Raw genomic sequence first — 19,599 nt, 5'->3', positions numbered from 1 at the left:
CTTAGTTCATGGGAAAAAACCAGCATCCTGAACTTCAGAACAAATACAAACAAATTACAAACATGGACAGACAGACCTTGCCTAATTGAAATCTCAATGCATAGTTACCAGGGTTTAAACAAAGTCTGAACATCCAGGTTTAGGAGCTGGAGGGCTCTTAACTACAGCTGGCAAGAGTCTCCACATCAACACACCTCCAAGAGTGAGAACCCCCAAGCAAATAGCTCTGTTCTCTCTTTTTATACACTCTTTAGCCATCATCAAACGTCATCTGAGCAACCAGAACTTAAGCTCTTACTATTGGCTCTGGTCTTAGCAACTCCCCTTAGGACCCTGGGGGCTTCACACCCACATAGGCTTAGCACCTAGTAGCTAGGGGTTTTGGGCCTACTTGGGAGTGAAGATTTAATCAGACCTCCCTTCATTGGCCTCACCTGGAGCCCCACCTTAGTTACCAATGCACCCAGCCTAGTTGCACCTGTTGTGCCAGAGTTCCACATCTAGCAATTTGCCTTCTGTGCTCATGCTGGAGGCCTCACAGCTGGCCTGTTGTGCTACTAGTCTGCTGACCCAGGACCAAGGGTCCTTGGTTGCTGATCTGTGCTGTGGCTAAGAGCCTCCCACTGGCTTGCCCAGACCCCTTTTGTGCTGGACTGGGTTCCGCATTTACTCAAGTGAGATAGGCCTCTCCTGAAGTTTTTCTAGTGTATCTTAAGCTGCAGAATTGTTTCACTCCATCTTCCTGGGTGTTCTTTTGCTCCAGAATCCATTTAATGGCTTGATTTAACATTGTTTACAAAAGAAACTGGGAAGACCTCAGGCAACTTTCTGGCTTCTCTTGGTCATTTTGGCTATGCCCCCTCCTTTCAACTCTAAAGCCTACATTCATAAGAAAAAGGATTCCCTGAGATGGAAGATGACTCAGATCTGAGATGGACTGTATTTTATTGTTAAGGGTTCCCTGGTCTAGGCTCCTATTCTTGGGACTGAATCAGATAAAGTAGTATGTTAGAACTCTGAGTGTATTGGGGTTAGAGGGTATCCCAGAGACTAGTCCAACACTTTCTGTTTTCTGATGGAGAAATTGAAGGTGAGATACTTGAATCCACACATACAGTAAGGAGCAGAATTAAGATTCTAAGCCAGGAATTCCAATATTTATTTACCCATTTTTCCACTAACAAAATCACTACCAAATACTAAGTATTTAGCATTTATTCTTACTATACTTTATTATCTATTGCACTTAATATAAGCATTAATTCATTTTAAAGAAGATTGATGACATTTCTCTGTGTAGTTGTACCCTTTTGTGAAACTCCTGTTTATGGACATAGAACCCTTTTGACAATCAAAAAGAATACTGAAAAACAAAACAGTTGTAGTATCTAGAACTAGTCACCATTTTTTTGCACCTTAGTCATCTTGAATTGAGGGAGGGAGCAATGGAATTTAATTTTTTTTGAGAAAAATTACCAGGACATTTAAGAAGATATTCAACCAGAAGGATTTTTATAACCAACAGCAATTACAGTGGAATACTCATCAGAGCACAGAATGAGTTCTGAGGAGATTGAGCTAAGTGGAAAAATTGGCACTACCTCTTCTGAGTAAGAGAAGTTTTATTTAATAGTGTGACCTGGAAAATCTTTGTTACTGAGCAACTTCTCCAGGCTTTCTAGGTCAAAGAAGCAAGTATAATCCCTGAAAGAAAGGAAAGATGTTGAAATTTTTATGGAATGGTCTCCTTTATCAAAGGTTCCTCTACAGTCTACCCCCTAAGACAAACATCTTGAATGACTTTTTTGTGAGAACTGAAAGTAGAGTCTTTTAAAGGGTTTTGTTTATTGATTGTCAGAAGACTTGCTATTTAAATTTTAAAGATACTCCACAAGCTCCCTGAAACCAGGCTAGTGAACAAGCATATCCTTCCCAAACTACTTTTCTGTACAAATCAGGAGATGTACAACCAGGAGATGAATAGGGTTCATTTATATTAGTTTTCAGTTTAATCTCTCTTCCTGCCAGATCTTTTATCTTCCAGTAGGAGAAGACAAAGAATAAGTATTCTACTGATGCTGCATAAGAACAGAGTAGGGCCTCCAAGGTGCAGAGGAGATTAATAGACCCTGTTGTCACATCAAACTGTTCACTAGATTGAAATACTTGGATTAAGCACTCTCAAGTGATGTTTACACTAGCAGTAAACAAATGGTATTGAATCACTTTGGGAAACAGTAGCCCTACCTTTAGGGATATAAGGTGTTCTTATTAGTGTCTTACTCTTTCCTTTTCTTGATTAAGTTGCTCTAGGTAGCTGACTAAATAAACTGGCTTTTCAGTCTTAAACATTTGTAAAGTTTTTTTGTACACACACATGTATGTATGTGTGTGTATATATGTGTGTATATGTATGTATATGTTTCTACATATGCACATATGTGTATGCACATTCATATATAATATGTTTTAGAAAACACCAGTCAGTTCAGTTATTGAACTTTAGGCCTTCAGAGTCTTAAAAAGGTAAGACTATAAGACTGAAAAAAATGAGTGAAGAATGCATTTGTGTCTCCCAAGTTAATAGAGCATGTTCTCCTTTCCTATTTATCTTTAAAGGATCATAAAGAAAAGTAGATTCCTATATCCAGTGTCAGTTAACAACAGGTAAATAATGAACAAACCTTCAGGGGATAGTTTATGTATTCCTTTAAAATCACCCATAGCAAAAGCACAGCCAGCATATCTGTAGCACACAGTTACGAACCCTTCTAGCACTATGAACATCTTGGATTCTGATTTCTGATAGTGTGAACTTAGAGACTAGTTCACCTCTTTCTGTTTTCTTATGGGGAAACTGAAGCCCGGAGACTTGAATCCACACATGCAGTAAGGCGCATAATTGAGATTCTAAATAGCTAAATGGTTCTAAATGGTTCCCTCCTAAAAGGCATTATTTCCTAATGATGCATGGATGCTTCTCAGTAAGAGAGCCAACAGTACATTTCACACTGCCAAAATATGTCTTCTGGTAAGTCCACTGTGTGATGATCCTTACCTTGAAGAGTGCATGGTCACCTCAATGACTTTGGCAACCAGCCCCTTTAGGAAAATATTGTGCAACATGGGCACCACTGTGCAGTAGAAGAAGCCTTGAACTAGGAGTCTGGAAACGTGGATTCAATTTATGTTTTAGAGATTATCGAGTCCGACCTTTTCCTTTGACAGATGAGGAAACTGTTACAACCGAGGTTGTAATTAGCCCAGAGTTACACTGGTAAAAGGGCAAAGATGGGATTTGAATGAAGGTCCTTTGACTTGAAGTCCAATGTCCTTTCCACTGTGCCTTGTTGCTTTTGTGTAAGAAGCTTTGGACTCTATAATTTCCTCCAGCTCTAATAGTCTCTAGACTATAGACTCTATTACTATATCTATCAATTAATGAAGCACTACAGTTGGACTTGGCTTCCATCTTATATTTATGACCACTTAGAGGTTTTTTTATACTTTTATAATTTTTATTTTTTCTTCTTTCAAATTTGACAAATACTAATAAACATAAACATTTCCATACGTAAAGAACAGAAAAAGAAGATTATATATGAAACAGAAAATCTCTATTTTGCACAGCTTGATTTTTTAAAAGTATATATTAAGTTCAGTGTGATAAGCCATTCTGCTCATCTTTGTTTCCCTTGTAATTTCCTTCTATTTTCTTCTATACATTTAAAAAATGCAGTCACATGGCAAAACGTATAGAGCACCAGATGTGGAGTCAGGAAGACTGATCTTCCTGAGTCCAAATCTGGCCCCAAACACTTACTAGCTGTGGCAAGTCACTTAACTCTATTTGCCTCAGTTTCTTCTATAAAAAGAGCTGGTAAAGGAAATGGCAAACCACTGTAATATCTTTGCCAAGAAAACCCCAAATGAGATCATGATGAATTGGCCACAACTGAAAAACAACTGAAAAAATTTAAAAATGCTTCAATGATACTCTCTTCTTTATTTCCTTTTTTTAAGAAACATTTTTTTAAAAAGGCTTACATTGTAACAACCAAGCACAGTGAAGTAAAACAAAACCATATATTGGCAGTGGATGAAAATGTCAGTCTTAGTTAAGCATACTTCATTGGTCATATAGAGTCATGGTTGTTTATTTAAGTCTTTCAAAGGTGTTTTTCTTTATAAAATTGTCATCGTTATATAGACCAGTATCCCGCTTCTTCTTTAAGCTGCATCAATTCAGAGAAGCCTTCCTAAGTTTATCTGAAACTATCCCTGTCATCACTAAAGCTACAATAATATTTCGTTATACTTATATACTATAACTTTTTCAGTCATTCCTCAGTTGATAGGGAACTCTCTTAGTTTCCAGTTCTCTGTTACAACAAAAAAATACTGACACACACATATATATATATATATATATATATATATATATGTGTGTGTATACATGTGTGTCTATATATATGTGTATTTGTGTATTTTACATATGGGTCCTTTCCCTCTTTCATTGATCTTTGGGTTTTTTTGCCTATTAGTGGAATCACTGGGTCAAATGCACAATTTAGTGACCTTTGTGTACAATTCCAAATTGTTTCCCAGAATTGCTAGGCCAATGCTAACTCTACTACCACTGTGTTAGTGTGCACATGTGGCTATGTAAGAATACTCTTCCAAATATTGGAGTAATCAGAAGTATATTGGCAGTGACACTCTGAATATGATTCAAATCTAGGGCTTTATGGTCATATGAATAATTATAACCACCTGATACCAGGTGATAGAAACTATTATAACAGATTTTGACCTTCTTGAGCTTTGATCTTTCAAAATCATCTTCTTTCTCGCTGATTTTGAAAGGCATACCTGCCAAAGGTGGTTCTTCTTGTAAAATATGTACTCTGAATCCTTAATTCTGAAAGGAGAACATCAGTATAACTTCCTTTGGTGTGAGCAGAGGTTGGTGTGTTTGAGCTGATCCCAATAAATTAATTTACTCTGTTCTACTGAGCATGTTAACAAGATCTCTTTGTCTAGATGTTTTCAATCACACTAGTATCAGGAGCTGCTCTTTAACAGAATAATAAAATCTTGCTATTGGAAGAGAGCTCAGAAATCATCTCCCTTTACCTCTTTCTGGAACATGAATCCTTTTTGCAACATCTTCAATAAATTATCTCAGCTTCTGCTTGAATACTTCCAATCATGGAGAATTTATTGTCTCCAAAACCACCCATTTAATTTTCTGTGCTACTCTAATCATTGGGATGTTCTGTCTTAGGTAGGAGACAAAATCTGCCTCTATCCATCAGTCCTATTTTTGACCCCTGGAGCCAAGTAAAATAAGTCTACTTCTTCCCCTTAGAGGTCATTTCATCCAGGTCTCTTATTTTATAGATTAGGAAAATGAGACTCAGAGATATACACTGACTTATCCAATATCTCACAGGTAGTAAGTAGCAGAACTAGTTCTTGAACCTAGACCCTATGATTCCACATTCAGTGTTTTCTCCTTTATGACCCTACTTTTTTCCCACATGAGCTGGTTTCTAACCACGTCTCATTCCATATTATCACAGTTGATTTTTGAACTTGAATGTAAGTCTTAACTAATTATCCCTATTAATGTTTACTTTATTATATAAAGCCCCTTGTTTCAGTCTGTTAATCTTTTCAAAACCTAATTCTGTCACCTGATTTATTAACTATCATATCCAACAATATGCCATCCATGAATTTGATAAGCATTCATGTTATTCTCTTTATCTAAGCTACTGCTTAAAATGTTGAAATGAAGCCAGTGGACAGAGTTTTATGGCATTCCAATTGAGAATTCCCTTGAGTTTGACATAAATCCATTAAACCATCTAACCTAGCACTCTTTGGGTCTGCATATTTAATTCCTTTTAGGATTTTGTTAAAGACTATACTAAACTCCATGTTTGTATTTCTTTAATATCCCTTTGACAAAGGAGATGAAATTAATTTTAGCTTAATAATTTAATGTTTACTCATATTAATTCTCTCTTCCCATTCTAAATTCTCACAAACCCTTTAAAAATACTACATTTCATATTTTTTTAAAAAATTGACATCAATATCATTGACCAAAAGGTTGCAGAATCTCTTTTTTTATGAAAATTAGAGGAATGTTCATCATTCTGCCATCATTCATCATTCCTCAAACATCACTGAAAAGTGTTCAGTGATAGCATCTTCAGGTTGTTTCAGTAACTAGTAAGGTTTGCTGTGAGTGACTTAGAGGCAGGCACCTTGCTCATTATTTCTTTCTCTTCACCTTAGATTTCAATTCTATTCTTTACAATTTGAAGAGACTTCTTTATCAAGAAATCAGAAGCCAAATGGAAGTTGCATAGTTTTACTCTCTCTGCTGTCATTGTCCCATTCACCATGGCATTGGACCTATACCTTCCTTAGTATTCTTGCCCTCAACACAGCTTTAAAAAGCCAATTTTGTTGTCTTTCATAATATTGTCACTCATTTCATTCTAAGCCTTATTTAGTTTTCCTGAGAATACTTTTACTGGGCTGTAACTATTTTATATTTACTTTTCTATTTTTGCTTCTATCTTTCGTACATAGCCTTTAAAATAAAATAGACAATGATTTAGTCTTATTGGATAGAAATTTTCCTTACACCACTATGAATGTTTAATTTGGCTCTTTCAGGAAACATTGTTGGAGGACTTCATCATAATATATGGGAGGGTCATTGACATAAATGAATGTTTAACATGCCATCTAAGAAATTCTCAGTGTTGTAGTGTTGACACAGATGACATAGTTCTGCAATAAATGTAATATATAATACTGTTAATTATATTTTTGAAATGCAACTTCAAATAAGGACTAATGGTGTTAATAAATATGTTTTCAGCAATTCTACAAGTTTATCAAATATTTTAGTTTTAGATGAATCAGGAGTAATAAATGACTTTATCCTAGCATACACTTGAACTGGAAGCATACATTTCCTGGATGTTATTCAACATGGCACTTCTTGCACTTAGATCTTTGGAAATATGTTGCAGTTATTGGCATCTACCACATGTCTCTCTGTTGCCCTATGGTTCATTTGCATCTTTGACTCTTCACCACCATTCAGCATCACTGGAAGAACACTGGTTTTAAAAATTATGTGTAAGGGTACTTCAGGGGATTGTTAAAGAACTACTCTTCCCAAAAGAATCCCATACTGCTTTCTTCTTCCTGTTCATTTCCAAGGCTAGCACACTATTCATGTTTAGCTCCTGTTCTAGGTTTATGTACTGATTTACTGATTCAATGAATTGTTTATTCAATTATGTGTTATAGTCTGGACAGTAAACATTTCTATCCATTTATTTTTCCCAAATAGATTGTTAGGCTGATCTCTTTTATGTAATCATTCATCTCATTGAGGAGGCCATGTAATGTTCTGAGGCTTCATAAAATCAGCACTGTGTCATCACCAAACAGGAACATCTGAAGGACTCACCATCTGTAGGAAAAGGACTCGTTCATTTTGACCCTTTTCAAGATCCACAGAGTGGTGAATACTTTTGGGAACTGCATGTCTTGATGCCTACCTTGTTAATAAGTAGAAGATTATTAAACAAAGTTATCTCTTTGTTGCATTTGTCAAGCATGAAAGAATCTTTGTTGGAGGAGAGTCTTTAAGGCTGAATTTTGTTTTACTGAATAGTGTTTTTTGGCACTCAATAAACCATAAACTCAGTGGGATTTTGTATGCATACATTTCTCATTTCACTGTGGGACTGTCATAAATATGTAGTCTTCTGTAGAAAATAATCTGCAAAAGATTATGTGTTACCAAAGCATTGTTGGTGGAGTTGTGAACTGATCCAACCACTCTGGAGAGCAATTTGGAACTATGCCTATAAAACTATGTATACCTTTTGATTAAACAATACCACTACCAGATGTGTATTCCAAAGATATTTTTTTAAAAGAGAAAAGGACCTATTTGTACAAAAATATTTATAGCAACTCTTTTTGTAGTGACAAAGAATTAGAAATTAGGGAGATGCCCATCAGTTGGGGAATGGCTAAACAAGTTGTGATGTATGATTGTAATGGAATATTATTATGATATAAGAAATAATGAGCAGGCTGATTTCAGAAAAACCTAGAAAGACTTACATGAACTGATGCAAAATAAAGTGAGTAGAACCAGGAGGACATTGTATACAGCAACATCAATATTGTATGATAGCCAACTCTGAATGACTTAGCTGTTTTCTGCAAAACAATAATCCAAGACAATTCCAAAGGACTCATGATGAAAAAATGCTATCCCTCTCCAGAGAAAGAATTGATAGAGTCTGAATGTAGATTGAAGCATACTATTTTTCTCTTTATTTTTTTTTGTTTTTTTTTCCCTTTGGATCTATCTTCTTTCACAATATGACCAATATGGAAATACATTTTGCATGATTTCAAATGTATAAACTATATCATACTGCTTACCATCTCTGAGAAGGGGGGAATGAGGGAAGGAGAGAGAAAATTTGGAACTGAAAAACATTTTAATGAATGTTAAAATTGTCTTTACATGTAATTTAGGGAAAATGAAATATTATTTAAAATAAATAAATAAATATCCTTACAGAAAAAAGACTATGTGTTCCAATATTTTCATCAGAGATGCCCTCAATATATGTATAGATTATTCTCATAGAGATTTAAGATGAGGAAATAGATATATGAATTAGTAGGTATTGAAATTTTCATAATCACCATTTGAAGGGAGTAATTGTATCTGTTACCTTTTCTTTTGAAATCTTCCTCTTTCTTTGGCATCTTATAATAATGTTTCACTGCTTTCACTCTAGTACCCACTTGATCTGGTACCACTCTTCCCAGGTGGCCAGTCAAATAACAAGTTCAAGGATGGCAAGCTTGAGAATTGTGCTAGTATGCACCAAAAAAATGTTTAGAAAAAACTGGAGGAAGGCATCTGGTAAATGGTCTGTTTTGGTTTTATAAGATCTATTGGAAAATATGGGCAAGAATCTCACAGCATGAGAAGGAATGAATAGTTTACCATCTATACCAGTGGAGGAAATATATGTATTGATAAAATTCTGGATCCATTTAAAGTAGGTTTTTGCTCTGTAGACTGTCAGCATCTCAGAACTTTTTCTCTTTGTGAAACCTAGAAAATAGTCTGATTTATGACGCATTCTATAGCACAACTATTTTAAACACAGGTGAACCCAAGTTTCCAGGTAGATTGATCATGGCCAGGAATAAGGTTATGATGTCTGTGGTTGCCTAGCATTGATTGGATCCCTAACTTGTTGCACTAATGATTGTTGTTTTCCATGTCAGTACATAGGTGAAGGACAAATGGGCTATCATATGATGGTCAGATGACTAGCACAAAACTATTTTGTAGCATATAATTTTTGGAACACAAGAAGAATAAGACTATTTAAAAATCAAAGAAAATAAAAGCTAACGTCACACACGGTGCCTCATCCCTCCATTGGCATCCATAACAGTCTTCATCGGGAAGTTAAAACTGGATTACCCATAAAATCTTCAAAACAAAAGGCCAAATAGTATTGTAAAGTCTAGGCAGTTCAGAAGATTCCACCTCCAAAAGCCATTTTGGGAATCAATTTACTTGGAATAATTAAAAAGATAACAACCTTTGTAGCTCAATTGGCATCGTGCCTCAGAGTAACTTAAATTCTTGTCAAAGAATCTAGCTAGCAAACACTGAATTAGTGATTTATATCTCTGTGTGAAGTTTAACAGAGTTTTGCATTTAAAATGTCTCATTTTAATTTTTGAGCAGTGTGTGGCTCCATTTAGTTGACCTGTATGGGGCAGAAATGCATTTCTGATGAGCTCACAAGAATAGACATGTTGTGAAAATCCATGGTTAGGTCTTTAGGTTATTTTGAGAAGCGGGTGCGATTTTGAGTGTGGTTCATGAACACAGCTGGGATGGTCTAAAAACTGAGCAAGTTTCTCAAATCATAGCCACAGTGCTATAACGAAAATCCAATGTCCCCTCCCTGTGACCACTGCACAGGCAAAGGGATTATTTTGTACCACCTCAGAAAGATGGAAAAGCAGGTTTAGTAATCACTCTCTACATTTTTCCCCTTTTCTCTTCACCAATAATTTTAAAATGAATGTCAAGCATCAAAGAAAATCAGAATGGGAACTGACAGTGGGAGCTTGAAGTTTTGCCAGGTCCTGTTCATTCTAAGAAATGATTAGACTGCAAAGTATGCTTGAGCTCTGTAGAAAACATACAGGGATGGAGAATCCCCAGCAGAACCTTCTGAAGTCATGCAATGAAGAGATGATTTGGCTGACAGAGTCACTCTTCCACACCTGCTTGAAAGCTGGATGGAAAGATATTCCAAACTATCTATGAAATTCATTACATCTCTTCAGCCAAAGCCACTCATGGGTGTGGTGCTATAATGGACTGCCAAACAGATGGGTTGTGAAATACACAGCCCATCTGTCTTTATCATGCTCATTTCCTCTTTTATTAAAATGTTAATGAATATAGTTTTTATTTATTATGCAGTGACATGTGCAGCATCCCTTTCTAGGAGACAAATAAGCAATCTGCCTAACCATGTGAGTTAAGAGGAAAGTTTTTCTTGTTACGTATTGGGAGAAAAAAAAGGAAGTTTAAACTATTACAGTTGAATTAAAATTACTTTTGTGTTACTAAACATTCTCTTGCTTATTAGTCAATCATTGACTTACATGGTCTTTGTGGGTTTTTTTTGTTTTTTGTTTGGTCATTCTACTAGATTCTCCATGGAAGGTGCATTTATCTAATGTTGATCCAGAGATGACTAGTGTCTCCGTCAGTGGCCTCACTCCAGCTCGTACCTACCAGTTCAGAGTATGTGCTGTCAATCAGGTGGGCAAGGGCCAACACAGTGCTGAAACAAGCAGGTATAGTAAAAGTTAGTCTCAACAATTCAAAGCTGGTGTAGCTGAATTTTAAAATGTCTTTAAAGAAATCCCACATTTAGATTTAGAAAGGGAATGAAAATAATGGAGATAATCCCCAGCAACGTTTTCTAAAAAATTGTGTAAAATAAGCAGGGGGTGGGGTGGGGATGAGAATATAAGAATACAAATGGAAAATACATATGCATTTTAGACTTGCTTTAAATTTAACAGAAATAGCAACAATGCCATCGTGCTATGTTTATGAAGGAGACATTCCGGTTTTCCAATTCAGTGCTCTGATTGTGTGTGAACAAGCTATTTGATCCAAAAACCTAGTGACAATATAAAGTTAAGAGCCTATTGGCCTTTAACGTCCTTTGGCTATTCTATCAGCATGATGCAGAACGGAGGCCAACGTCTTCAGAAAGTCAACCATATTCAAGCTTTTGCATGGGAGGCTTAGTGATTTCCACTGTTTAAGTTATAGTGGTTAGCTCAAAAATGGCCTTCTCACTCATCCAACCACTGGAAGGCCACTTCGGAAGTTCATTCAGGTGAGACTTAAGAAAGATGGCTTCATCAAATTTCAAATGTACTCCCTAAAATCAGAGCTTTCAATGGGCTTGAATTGCAGAATAGTTGATAGCTAAATGGGTTTTTTTTTTCAAAATGTGGGAGTTTGTTATGAAAAATATTGAAAGAGCTAAAGAAAACAATTTAGAAGTAGTCACAGATTCTAGCCCTGTACTCTGGCTCATTCAGGCTTGTAATCTTTTTAAAGGGCTGAGGGAGCCTGGGTGATTCAGACAGAATAAGGTTGCTTCAGCCGTCTTCCTTGTGCTTGCTTAACTGATTTTCGATTATGTTGATTTGTTGTAACTATCTCATGCATGTAGTCTCCGTTTGATCAGCATTGCATTTTTCCCTTTCTTGTCACCTTTTAAAAGTAAGCACTGTTCAGGAAAATATAGAATGAAAATGTGGATGCTTTGGTTGGTTCCTGACAACTCTTTTCTCTCACCTCTTCTCTTGTGTTTAGACTGATGTTACCCGAAGAACCTCCTAGTGCCCCACCTAAAAATATTGTGGCCAGTGGGCGCACCAATCAATCCATCATGGTCCAGTGGCAGCCACCCCCTGAAACTGAACATAATGGTGTTCTCCATGGCTATATCCTCAGGTAAATAGCATGTAACTGCACATTTGGAGACAGGGATCTGTAGACCAGTGATTTCATTAATGTGGAGAACTTCTAATACATAAATTCTCCCTACCAATGCAGAATGGCAGTTCCTCAGTAACTTGTCATTTTAGGAATATGGACTGACCTTCACACAGCCAGTATGTGTAAGAAGCAGGATTTGAAGCTAGCCTTCTATACTGCCTCTCTTGATTGGATATATTCTAATATTAGGATAAAAGAATCATCAACTCCAGGAAGTTACTTATGCTTTGCAGTATTTGAAGAGAACAGTACCACAATTTGGCAGTGTTTCAATGAGGAAATCACCTTTTGTTGCCAAAGCTAGTGCAGAATTTAAAATTACTTTGAAGGTGATAATTGCACTGTTTTGTCGACACACAAAGGAAGAAGCTTGAAGAATATGAAAGGCAAAAAATGAGATCTATTCTTACTGGTAAAAGAGTTCCATATTTTGTAAAATTTTATGTTGGTCTTATTTGCCTTGCTAGAGGATAAACCTCACAAGGGAAAAGATGATATTGAATCTTAATACCATACTTCCAAGTGCCTAATAAAATTCTACTCATTTTTAGATACTTGCTCATTAAACTTTTGTTGGTGTACAAGAAGAGGAAATGGAAAAAATCAATTTACTTATGTAATTACATATATAGTGAAGTCTAACTAGCTTCTTGGGTCAACCTATTACTGCCATATATATAAAATAGCAGTTTTTTTATTTTTTTATTTATTTAGTTTTCAGCATTGATTTTCACAAGAGTTTGAATTACAAATTTTCTCCCCATTTCTACCCTCCCCCCCACTCCAAGATGGCATATATTCTGGTTGCCCTGTTCCCCAGTCAGCCCTCCCTTCTGTCACCCCACTCCCCTCCCATCCCCTTTTCCCTTCCTTTCTTGTAGGGCAAGATAAATTTCTACACCCCATTGCCTGTGTATCTTATTTTCTAGTTGCATGCAAAAAAACTTTTTTTTTGTTTTTGAACATCTGTTTTTAAAACTTTGAGTTCCAAATTCTCTCCCCTCTTCCCTTCCCACCCACCCTCCCTAAGAAGTCAAGCAATTCAACATAGGCCACATGTGTATCATTATGTATAACCCTTCCACAATACTCATGTTGTGAAAGACTAACTATATTTTGCTCTTTCCTACCCTATCACCCTTTATTGAATTTTTTCCCTTGGCCCTGTCCCCTTTTGAAAGTGTTTGTTTTTGATTACCTCCTCCCCCATCTGCCCACCCTTCTATCATCCCCCCCTTTTTAATCTTCTTCCTCCTTTTTTCCTGTGGAGTAAGATACCCAAATGAGTATGTATGGTATTCCCTCCTCAGGTCAAATTTGATGAGAGCAAGATTTGCTCATTCCCCCTCACCTGCCTTCTCTTCTCTTCCTACAGAACTGCTTTTTCTTGCCACTTTTATGCGAGATAATTTACCCCATTCTATCTCTCCCTATCTCCCTCTCTCAATATATTCCTCTCTCATCCCTTAATTTGATTTTATTTCTTTTAGATATCTTCCCTTCATCTTCAACTCACCCTGTGCCCCCCCCCTCTCTATCTATCTATCTACATATATATATATACACACACATACATATATACATACATACACACTCACATATACATATATATATATACATAAACATATATATATATGCATATTCCCTTCAGCTACCCTAATACTGAGGTCTCATGAATCATATACATCATCTTTCCATGTAGGAATGTAAACAAAACAGTTTAACTTTAGTAAGTCCCTTGCAATTTCCGTTTCTTGTTCTTTTTGTTGATTACCTTTTCATGTTTCTCTTGATTCTTGTGTTTGAAAGTCATATTTTCTATTCAGCTCTGGTCTTTTCACTGAGAAAGCTTGAAAGTCCTCTATTTTATTGAAAATCCATATTTTGCCTTGGAGCATGATGCTCAGTTTTGCTGGGCAGGTGATTCTTGGTTTTAATCCTATCTCCATTGACCTCCGGAATATCGTATTCCAAGGCCTTTGATCTCTTAATGTAGAAGCTGCTAGATCTTGAGTTATTCTGATTGTGTTTCCACAATACTCAAATTGTTTCTTTCTGTCTGCTTGCAGTGTTTTCACTTTGATCTGGGAGCTCTGGAATTTGGCAACAATATTCCTAGGAGATTTCTTTTTGGGATCTATTTGAGGAGGCGATTGGTGGATTATTTCAATTTCTGTCTTGCCCTGTGGCTCTAGAATATCAGGGCAGTTCTCCTTGATAATTTCTTGAAAGATGATATCTAGTCTCTTTTTTTGAACATGGCTTTCAGGTAGTCCAGTAATTTTTAAATTATCTCCCCTGGATCTGTTTTCCAGGTCGGTGGTTTTTTCCAATGAGATATTTCACATTGTCTTCCATTTTTTCATTCCTTTGGTTCTGTTTTATAATATCTTGATTTCTCATCAAGTCACTAGCTTCCACTTGCTCCAATCTAATTTTTAAGGTAGTATTTTCTTCAATGGTCTTTTGGACCTCCTTTTCCATTTGGCTAATTCTGCCTTTCAAGGCATTCTTCTCCTCATTGGCTTTTTGGAGCTCTTTTGCCATTTGAGTTAGTCTATTTTTTAAGGTGTTGTTTTCTTCAGTACCTTTTTCCATATTTTTGGGGGTCCCCTTTAGCAAGTCATTGACTTGTTTTTCATGGTTTTCTTGCATCCTTCTCATTTCTCTTCCCAATTTTTCCTCTACTTCTCTAACTTGCTTTTCCAAATCCTTTTTGAGCTCTTTCATGGCCTGAGACCAGTTCATGTTTTTCTTGGAGGCTTTTGTTGTAGGCTCTTTGACTTTGTTGACTTCTTTAGGCTGTATGTTTTGGTCTTCTTTGTCACCAAAGAAAGATTCCAGAGTCTCAGACTGAATCTGGGTGTGTTTTTGCTGCCTGGCCATATTCCCAGCCAACAAGCTTGACCCTTGAGTTTTTCAGCGGGGTATGACTGCTTGTAGAGTTAAGAGAACTATGTTTAAGCCTGGGGGGATGCTCCAGCTCTGCCACACCAGCACTCCTCCTTCCCCAAGTACCCCCAACCCAGACTGGACTGAGATCTTCAGCAGGCTGTGCACTCCTGCTCTGATCTGCCACTTAATTCCTCCCACCAGGTGGGCCTGGGGCCGGAAGCAACTGCAGCTGTAGTTCTGTAGCTGCCCCACCTTCTCTGCCCCCAGGGCAGTGGCTGAACCTCGAACTCCTTATTAAACTCTGTCCCCAGCAGCTTTTCCCACTAACCTTCTGTGTTGTCTTTGGTGTTTGTGGGTTGAGAGGTCTCATAACTGCTGCAGCTCACTGATTCAGGGAGCTAGGGCCGCTCCACCTGGCTCCTGGTCTGGTTGGTCCATGCTGCCCACGCTGGGCTCTGTTCCCCTCCGTTCTGCTCTGCTCCCACTTCCATGTGGGATAGACCTCACCCAGAGACCCTCCAGGCTCTCCTAGGCTGGAGCCCTGCTTTCCTCTGCTATCTTCTGGGTTCTGCAGTTCTAGAATTGGTTCAGAGCCATTTTTTATAGGTTTTTGGAGGGGCTGGGCAGAGAGCTCACTGCTAGTCCCTGCCTTCCAGCCACCATCCTGGCTCTGCCCCAAAATAGCAGTTTTGAAAGAAACAAATTTGAATCATCTTGTAATTGTACTATCACATTTCTTCTTGAGATTTCCGGATTTCCTTTAAATTATAAGAGAGATCTCCAATTAGTCTTAGAGGGTTTAGCAGACCTACCTAGAGATATAGAAATGGACAAATAACTACTTTGAAGCCTTTGATTTCTGTGATTTTCTGTTCTTACCCACTAAAAACAAGGCATATGAGAGGTCCAGAGCCTTTGGGAAAGAGGCTGACACGAGACGACCTTCTACTATGCCAACAATGGGAGCATCTGGTATCTGGATCTCCATCAAAATTAACTTAGGCAGTTTCTATTGCTTTCAGTCACATAGCCTTCTGACCCTCCAAGAGAAAGCCCTGGGACCTCTGTACTAGTTTGACAAAGTTTTCTTAGCATTTCGCTTGTTCTTTGTTGCAGTTTAAGCCTATTACTTCTCGTTCTGTGTTCACTGACTAATGAAAATAATTGGTCCCTGTCTTCTTTGTGCTAGCCTTTCACCTATTTGTCATGTCCAGCTTCCTTGGCCTATTTTAATAGATGGGGAAAGCTTCCTTAGGCTGAAGCTGTCAACTATGGAATAAAACTAAAACCATCACAGAACTAGACTGCAGGCGTGTAGTTCAATAATAAAATTTCTGTGATGTGGCTTGGCTATATCAGAGATTGCACATTTCTGTATTTTGGTGGGATTACTGCTGTTAAAAAGCTTTTCCATAATGGTGTGAGCAGAGTTGAGTGCTAGAGTACAGTGTGCCTGTGTTACTGGTGGCTTTATTCCAGAAAGCCCTGAAGTGAGTATGCCCTGCACAAGGCAGAGACATGTCAAAGTTTATGGTAAGAAAAAAAAAATCTATGCATAAATGAATCTCCTTGGAAGCATTCCTGAATAATCCCACTATCATTTGTATGTTTGTAAGCAAGTCATACCTACAGGATAGCAGCAGGAGGGAAGAATAAAATAAAAATAAATACTTTGTCTTTGTTACTCTGGCTATAGTAAGTAGCTAGGCTTTGTGTGCAGTTATAAAATATTTATAATAATGGTGAGGGTGTCTCTTTGAGAGAAGCAATTGGGGTTATGTCCTTTAAAAAAAAATTCTACTATTTACTTCCTTGTAAAAGATTGCCATATGCCGGTTGCAAAGGTCTCCTGGGCAACATATCCCACCAGCAAGAATGTAATCATCCTGCCACTTCAGATATTAATTGTGACCTTTTCAGTCATCCTGTTAATTTTACACAAACACCCTGAGCAACTGGACAGTATGTACTCATCAACTGGGCCAGGGAGGAAATCAAGTCAGTTGCAAAGATTTTGATGATATACAATGAGCAATTATAGAAAGGGAACTGAGAAGAAGAAGGACATGCGTGGCTCACCTTAAAACTCAAAGGATTCAATTGTATTTTTACAATCCTCTCTAGCAGCAAGAGTAGAATTCTAGAAAGAACCTGCTGAACGTTGAGTTAGGGAAGGCTAGTTGAGTAAGTTAAATGAGCCTGTTCTAAGAGTACCTGCTTATCATGTATAGGTTTATTTTTTTTTGGAGGGGGGAAGGCAGGGCAATTGGGGTTAAGTGACTTGCCCAAGGTCACACAGCTAGTAAGTGTGTCAAGTGTCTGAGGCTGGATTTGAACTCAGGTCCTCCTGACTCCAGGGCCAGTGCTCTACTCACTGTGCCACCTAACTGCCCCTTATCGTGTATATGTTAATGAAATTTAAACAGCTTTGACTATGAGCCAGTATATTACTTTTCCCTTATTTTCTTTTCAAAAGCTAACTTTGTCATAAAATCAGTTCCTTTTTCTTCTCCTAGAAAGGTTACTCTTTTTAAAAATTATTTCATTTTTTCAATGAAATTTTATTTTTTCCATTAGCATATTGTAAAAATCTCTTTTATTTCTTTCCTACAGCTCCCATTTTTTTGTATTAAAGCTGTGAAATCACAGTCACATATTTATATTTATAAAGCATTTAGGTGGTAAATTATCCAGATCTTTTTTTTATCCTTCTACCATATGACCAAGCTATTATTATATTAGCACATCTTTCTACGTTTAGTCCATATGACCAAGCTATTATTATATTAGCACGTCAGTTTGAGGGCAAATAGGGAAAGAGATAAAACAAAGAGACTCTAATTCATCAAGGTGCCCTCACTAAAGAGACTGATTTTTGGCCTTGTATGCTAGCACAATGCCTACTACATTCCTCTGGACTGGACTTGTGATCTCATCCTCCCAGTGAGGAACTCCCTAACTTATGTAGATGCTCATCTTCTCTGCAACTTAGAGAGTTTTAGAGAGGTCCCCACCAAGGGCAGTGATGGGTTAAATGACTTACTAGGGTCATTCACCTAGTATGTGTCAGATGCAGGACTTTAAACACAGTTCTATCTGACCAAGACCAGCTCTCTAGCCACTATGTCATACTGCCTGGAACCTAGTAGGTGCTTACAGAAATGCTTGTGGAAGTGAGAATTGGCTTTTGCAAATTTACAGCAACACATTCAACTCTTTGGGAATTTTTCTGTGCTATTTTTTTAATAAGAGGAATGAAAAAGCCACAGCAAATGTGACCTTAGAGATCATCTTGTCCATTATACAAATAGGCACAGAGTTCCAGAGATAGGAAGTGCCTGTGTGACCAGGGAAACACATCTAGTAAGTGATAAAACAGGGAGTCAGACCCAGATGTCCTCACTCCCCAATCTGCTTTCCAATTACCGCTGTGTTTTATGCTCTGCTGTATATATTTTTGCAATCTTATCTGCAAGGACAAATGCCTTGACTAGGACTTTAAGTGGAAATTTTAATGAATGGCAGGAATTGGTAACCTGATCTACATATTTCCTTATTTATCTGTCATTTGGGCCACTCTGTGCTAAGACATTTTCTTCCTATTCTACCACATAATTCAAACTTGTCAATACTATTGAAATGGACTTCAAGCCCTCTTGGGAAGTTGCTCTGGCTGTTTTCACATGGATCATCCCTTAATCCAATGACGGAATGTCATACTAGTGAGTTTCAAAAACTGATGAAGTATGAAGCATAAATACAGGGCAACAAATTAAATAAAAATATTTTCATTTTTGCAAGTCACAGAATAATAATGCTTCATTTGCAAGTCACTCCATTATTTGGTCTACTTATTTCTTCTGTGTTGATTAGCATATTGTAAGCAGGCACTGTACAGCTTGTTTCCTTGAGGGCAAAAAATGAAACAGACTCATTGAACCCTCACGCCGTTGAAGAGCTGCTTGCTTTTTTTTTTCTTAATAATATATTTTGTCCTGGCAAACATTTCTCACAAAGTGGAAACACCCCTTAATGAAAGGGTTGAAAGAATATCCCCAGATAAACCTGGCTTTCCATGTCAACAGCAAACAAATATCTCATCTCTCTTCTTCCCTCTTCTAGCTTTCATTTCATTCCATTTCCAATCTTCAGTTTCATCAGGAAGCATGTCTGTCCATCATATCTCTGTTCCTTCCTTAACTGTTTGCTTCTGACCGTGAACCTTTTTGATTTCTTTCTCCCATCATGCTTCACCCTCATGCCAAGCCACATTCTCCAGGCACACAAGTAACTTCCTGGATATAGATTGGGCACTTTTAGAAAACAGCAGTGAGGCTTTTAAGAACATTAAGATATTATTCAGTCAAGTTGTTCTTTAGCTACAATTCAGGTGGCTTTTTTGTGTTATTGATTTTGTTTCTGGCCCGTTATTTTGTTGGTTTGGAGAACTCCCTGGTGTGGAAGTTATCTCCATCAGTGCTGACCAATGAATTCTCATCTTAGAGAGCTGCCTGGTG

The 19,599-nt window shown here is 37.4% G+C and overlaps 1 protein-coding gene across 2 annotated transcripts in view; it reads left to right on the top strand.

Annotated features, from left to right (window-relative positions):
* SDK1 (sidekick cell adhesion molecule 1) overlaps nucleotides 1–19,599 on the top strand; it is a 1,168,267-nt gene that overhangs the window by 862,187 nt on the left and 286,481 nt on the right. For both annotated transcript variants that reach the window (XM_036741470.1, XM_036741469.1), the window contains 2 exons: nucleotides 10,815–10,962; nucleotides 12,002–12,142. In XM_036741470.1, the coding sequence (XP_036597365.1) occupies nucleotides 10,815–10,962; nucleotides 12,002–12,142 (289 nt within the window). The remainder of the gene's footprint in view (nucleotides 1–10,814; nucleotides 10,963–12,001; nucleotides 12,143–19,599) is intronic.

The sequence above is a fragment of the Trichosurus vulpecula genome, chromosome 1 (genome assembly GCF_011100635.1).
Source record: "Trichosurus vulpecula isolate mTriVul1 chromosome 1, mTriVul1.pri, whole genome shotgun sequence".
Taxonomy (NCBI): Eukaryota; Metazoa; Chordata; class Mammalia; order Diprotodontia; family Phalangeridae; genus Trichosurus; species Trichosurus vulpecula.
Note: the sequence above shows the minus strand (reverse complement) of the source record. Positions and strands in the feature narration are given on the sequence as shown.